Genomic DNA, 4,782 nt, shown 5'->3' with positions numbered 1-4,782 from the left:
AAAAGAAAAAAAATATTTTGGTCTAAAATTGTAGCTGATGAAAGACACCCTAAATAACATTTAGGAATTGCTCTGGCCAGAGATTCCTTTGGTATATAGGTAATTTCAGCTGCTTACCTTTAGATTAAAAATATTAGTAGTGGTGTTCTCAGAAGTCAACACTAGATACTCCAATAATCCTCACAGATGTTCATACTTTAAATAGGAGAGGTACTGTCATTCCTACAAAATAAACACATAGTAGGAGGGAAAGGAAAAAAATCCCTCCAAGATGTTAGAGTGTAAACACCGGCTCTTGCAGTAAAGTACATGGAAAATTACAGTGAGAAAGTAAAAAGTTGTGGAAAAAAGTCCGATTGTAAATTATAAAGAAAAGGGGAGTCAATAAACTTATCATTTAACCCTGAGGGTAACTGTCCTAATTCATAGTTAGGAATGTAAAGCTGACACAGGAGATGAACTACTCAAAGAGAAGAGAAAGGGGAGGGGGGGGGGGGGGGGGGAGAGGGTACATGAGACTAAAAACTAAGGCAGGAATTCAAGTTAAAAAAACATTTCTAAAATTTCTCATAGGGATATGGACTCTAGAAAAACCTCTGTAGTTAAACAGAGGACATTAAGTTCAGTGATCAAACTGGAAGCCATAAAAAGCAAACCTGAAATCAAAAGCAAACATCAGTTCAGTTATCTTAATGGCAAAGGAGACGTGGCAAATTTCTCATTACCTTGCACCTTTACATCATGACATAATATGCTCGTTTATTCCAAGTTTCTGGACTGTGGGTGCTGACCCCACCTCTTTCCCCAGAGTCAGAGAATGCAATCAGGGAGTTGTGAAGCGTTGAAGATTTACTGGGCTCTTCCCCTACTCCTTGCACCCCTTAGTCTTCAAGGTCAAGTAACTTCCATCCACTTCTTAAAGCTTTCCCAGATTATATAAATTTACTCTTACTGACCAATAATTCTTACGCTATTCTATAATAAATTGTGAAAATCTGACTTAAATGAGGAACTTCAACCTAAGGAACTCTAGAAGGGATTATCTAGTTCTGGTCACTGTATTTAGTGAGGGAACAGGCAAACAAACACATCATTATACAGACTGGCTGATAAAATTCTGTGTTGCTGCTCGCTGTGACTGTATGTTTTAAGTAACTATTTGTAATGAAAAGGAAACTTGGAAATTTTCAGGAGAAATAAAACCTTATGTTCGGTTAGCAATGAATTTTGTACTTGGCTGCTTTGGTAGCATGTTATTACTTCTACCCTGGACAACTTTTGTGGATGCTGACTGTTTTTGCTGCTTCTGTCTTCATTTCTGCTTTGACAGTAAGTTATGTTTCATGTGCTGTTTGGATTACTTTTGGGTTAAGATACTGACACTGAAATCACGCTGTAGACACCAAGTGTTAGAGATTCAAATAGTAGTTTATTTTAAAAAAATCTCGTAACTAAATTCATTGATGTAATAAATGTGCATGATAAAATCTTAAATTAACTAGCATATAGTGCAGCTAAATGTAACAGGATTAACAAAGTTTAAATATTTTATCTTAATCCAGACAGTAAAAACTTATAATTACATTGTGTATCCTGGGAGCTTGTTTATTACAAGTTCACTGATGTCTTTGTACTGATTAGGACCATGTAGTTTTTCCAGAAAATCATCTTCTTTGTCTGACATACTGTTTTCCAGGACACTAAGTTCAAGATCAGACATGTCAGATGGCAAGTAAGAGCTAACTTCAGTCACTGACTGCTTTTGTCCTGCAGAGATCTGCCCCTTTCCTATAACCAGATCAGTATCAGATTTAACCTGTTTGCTTCTCAGTGTAGATATTTCTTTAGTATGTCGATCATGCCTGTTCTCTTCCTTACTTATCTGTTGGGCTTTCTGCTCTTCATCTAATAATGATGCCTCCATCTCGGCAAGGTTAAGTGAATCAGCAGATTCAGCACTAGTTCCCTTGCTGGTTTTAAAGTCGCAGTTTCTCCTCAAAGACTGGATTGGAGATGAAGCTGAAGGAACTGGCCCAAGATCTGAAGTACTTTGAGCTCTTTGACTTGTCTTTGAAATTCTGGACCTGCTGGATTTTGGCTCTGTATCTGACCTATCTCGCTTTGGGCGTTCAAGCCACAGAGGTTCAGGACTGCTGTCAAGAACTTTCGAGTCTCTGCCTGTACACTCATCATTGGTGAAATTTTCTGAATAAACTGTGTTCTCTAGACTAGCAACAAAGTCATCTGAGTATATGAATTCAGAGTTGTTTTCAACACTCCTGCTGGGGCTTAGTTTATGACCGCTTACAACAGACACATCATCGTGCTCCATGGTTTTATGATGGATTAATTGTATTCCATCGTCGTTACTTCCTTTTGCATTAGCATCTGATGGGAACGCTGCTGGGAGTTGAGCTTTTGAATACTTTTCCTCAAGAGCAGATTTTAACAGAGTTTCCTCCAGTAAGGGGGCTGCAGTTACTTTGTATGGACATTCCTTGCTTGCAATTGAATTGTTCCTGGATAGACTTGCGATAGCCTGTTTCTGCAAGCCAGGGGAGACATCTCCTGTCACAGAAATGGTCTTTGAGAGAGCACTGTTTTCCAATGAAGTCTGAACAATTTTATCCAACTGATTATTCTTCTTTGAACTGCCTCCCATGCTACAATGCCTGCAAGACACATGCTGTTCTTCAGTGTTTCTGACCAGCTTTCTCTTGGGTAAGGGGCTTCTCTCCTTCAGCATCTCTATTTGCTTTTTCCTGTATTGCTCTCTCCTTTCATGAATTATCAGCTTATCAGGGTTGGTCTGCTGCAGCCGTAGCCTCAGTGTATTTGTCAGCCCATACAACAGTTTCTTTCTGGGAGGTCTGTTCTCCTTAGCTTTGCAGGTCCTTTCAGAGGCTGGCTGTCCCTGGGGCACAGCTTTCTTGGGTCGTCTCCCAACCCCACAAGACCCTGGTGCGCTGGCCTCCTGACAGCCTTGTATGACTTGAGGGGTTGTGGCTTCACTGCTCCTGCCAGGCCCCACAGGTGTCTCTGCAGGCCTGACGGCAGCAGAGCAACTGGGGGACTGTGAGGCCATGTCCCCACTCCCCGGGGCCTGGTAGAGCCAGGCAAGATGGGGGTGGACAGCAGCAGCAGCAGGCTCAGCGCTGCGGGTGAGCACCGACAGCTCCGCCAGCAAGGCACTGAGTAGCGGCAGCTGCACCAGGGCGTTGTGGGGCTGTCGAGGGCTGGCGGGGTGCAGCAGCGAGGGCCCAGCACTGGGACGTGGTGGGCTGTGGCCCTTGTCCCGTTCCTGCAGTCTCTGGGGCTCGACATACTCCCATTGCTCCATTGCTGCTGGCGGCCGCTGGGGCTCAGCCGGCTCACGGCTGTAATAGAGCAGCGGAGGGCAAAAGACGTTGCCTTCCAGCTCCTCACCCTCCTCCTCTTCTTTCTCCTCCTTCTCCTTCTCCTTCTCCTTCTCCTTCTCCTTCTCCTCCTCCTCCTCCTCCTCCTCCTCCTCGTCTCGCGGTTCAGGGGTGGTGGCAGGCGGTGTGGCAGCGCGGGGGCTGGCGGGATTCGCCTCACCGGCCTCCAGGCTGGTGAGGCGGTAGCCCAAGACCAGCTCTCCGACGGAGCGGCCCGCGGTGTCCCGCAGCACGAAGCGGCCGCGGCGGCCGCAGGAGGAGGGCGCCCCGGGCCGCTGCAGCAGCTCGGCGGCGGCGGGGGCCAGGGACACGGCGCAGCTGCCGAGGAGGCGGGGAGGGCCCGGGGCGAGCCCAGCGGGCAGCGCCAGGAGCAGAGCGCGGAGCGGGCGGCGGCGGAGCGCGGCGAAAAGCGAGTGCGGGCGCCAGCGGAACAGGCAGCGCTTGCCGCGGCCGAAGGGGAAGGGCTGCCCCGGCCGCAGGGGCGGCGCGGTGGCGGCGGGGCGCAGCACGAGGGTGGGGAAGTCCAAGAGGCGCAGCGCCACGGTCGGGAGCTCCGCGGGTCCCGGGAGCTCCGCGGGTCCCGGCTCCGCCACCCGTACCGCCTCCACCAGCAGCTCCAGCGCGAAGAGCGCATCCATTCCGGCCCGCGGACCCGGCTCTCGCGAGAGGCTCCTCTGGGTGCGGGGTCTAGCCGACGCGGGCGGCTCTCTCGCGAGAGTCGCGCCGCAGCACCGCTGCCCGTGCGGCGCGTCCCGGGAGCCGCGGCCTCGCAGCCCGCAGCACTGGGGAACTCCGGCCCAGGGGCCCTGAGGGGTACTCGGCCCCGGGTCCCGCGGGCAGGGGCTGTGCCTCTAGCAGCTCCGGTGTGCCTCCAGCAACCGCGTTGCCGCCTGCCCTGGCGGCTGGGTCGTAGCCCGTGAAAACCGGGTGCTCCCTGGTGTCTGCTCACAAGTGCCCTGTGTGTCGTGGCAGCAGCCGTCGTGTCCCTGCCCTCGGCTCTGAATACCGTGGTCGTGTGTTCCACACTGTAGTTCTCAAGAGACAGGAGTGGGAGCGAGATGGGCCCTGTGCTCAGGCAGCAGGAGTGGTGTTTGTGGAGGCATTGAGGGACCTTAAACTGTTTGCACCTTCACAGAATCACCGAATCAATTGGGTTGGAAAAGACCGCTGAGATCATTAAGTCCAATTTTTGACCGACCACCACTGTGTCAACCAGACCGTGGCACTGAGTGCCATGTCCAGTCTTGCCTTAAACACCTCCAGGGACGGTGATTCCATCACCTCCCTGGGCAGCCCATCCCAATATCTAATCACCCTCTATGTGAAGGAATTCTTCATAATGTCTGTCTAAACCTCCGTTGGTGCA

General features: G+C 50.3%; 1 protein-coding gene across 1 annotated transcript; it reads right to left on the bottom strand.

Moving 5' to 3' along the window:
• Positions 1–1,409: 1,409 nt before the first annotated feature.
• On the bottom strand, positions 1,410–4,092 carry MAP10 (microtubule associated protein 10). The gene has a single exon (XM_042025251.1). It carries the CDS (start codon positions 4,052–4,054, stop codon positions 1,580–1,582), a length of 2,475 nt encoding a protein of 824 aa, XP_041881185.1. The 5' UTR covers positions 4,055–4,092; the 3' UTR covers positions 1,410–1,579.
• Positions 4,093–4,782: the final 690 nt, after the last annotated feature.

Source organism: Corvus kubaryi, unplaced genomic scaffold (assembly GCF_017639235.1).
Source record: "Corvus kubaryi isolate FWS band 111438036 unplaced genomic scaffold, C.kubaryi_AGA036_p1.0 37266, whole genome shotgun sequence".
In the NCBI taxonomy this organism is placed as follows: domain Eukaryota; kingdom Metazoa; phylum Chordata; class Aves; order Passeriformes; family Corvidae; genus Corvus; species Corvus kubaryi.
This window is presented reverse-complemented; position numbering and strand designations above follow the sequence as displayed.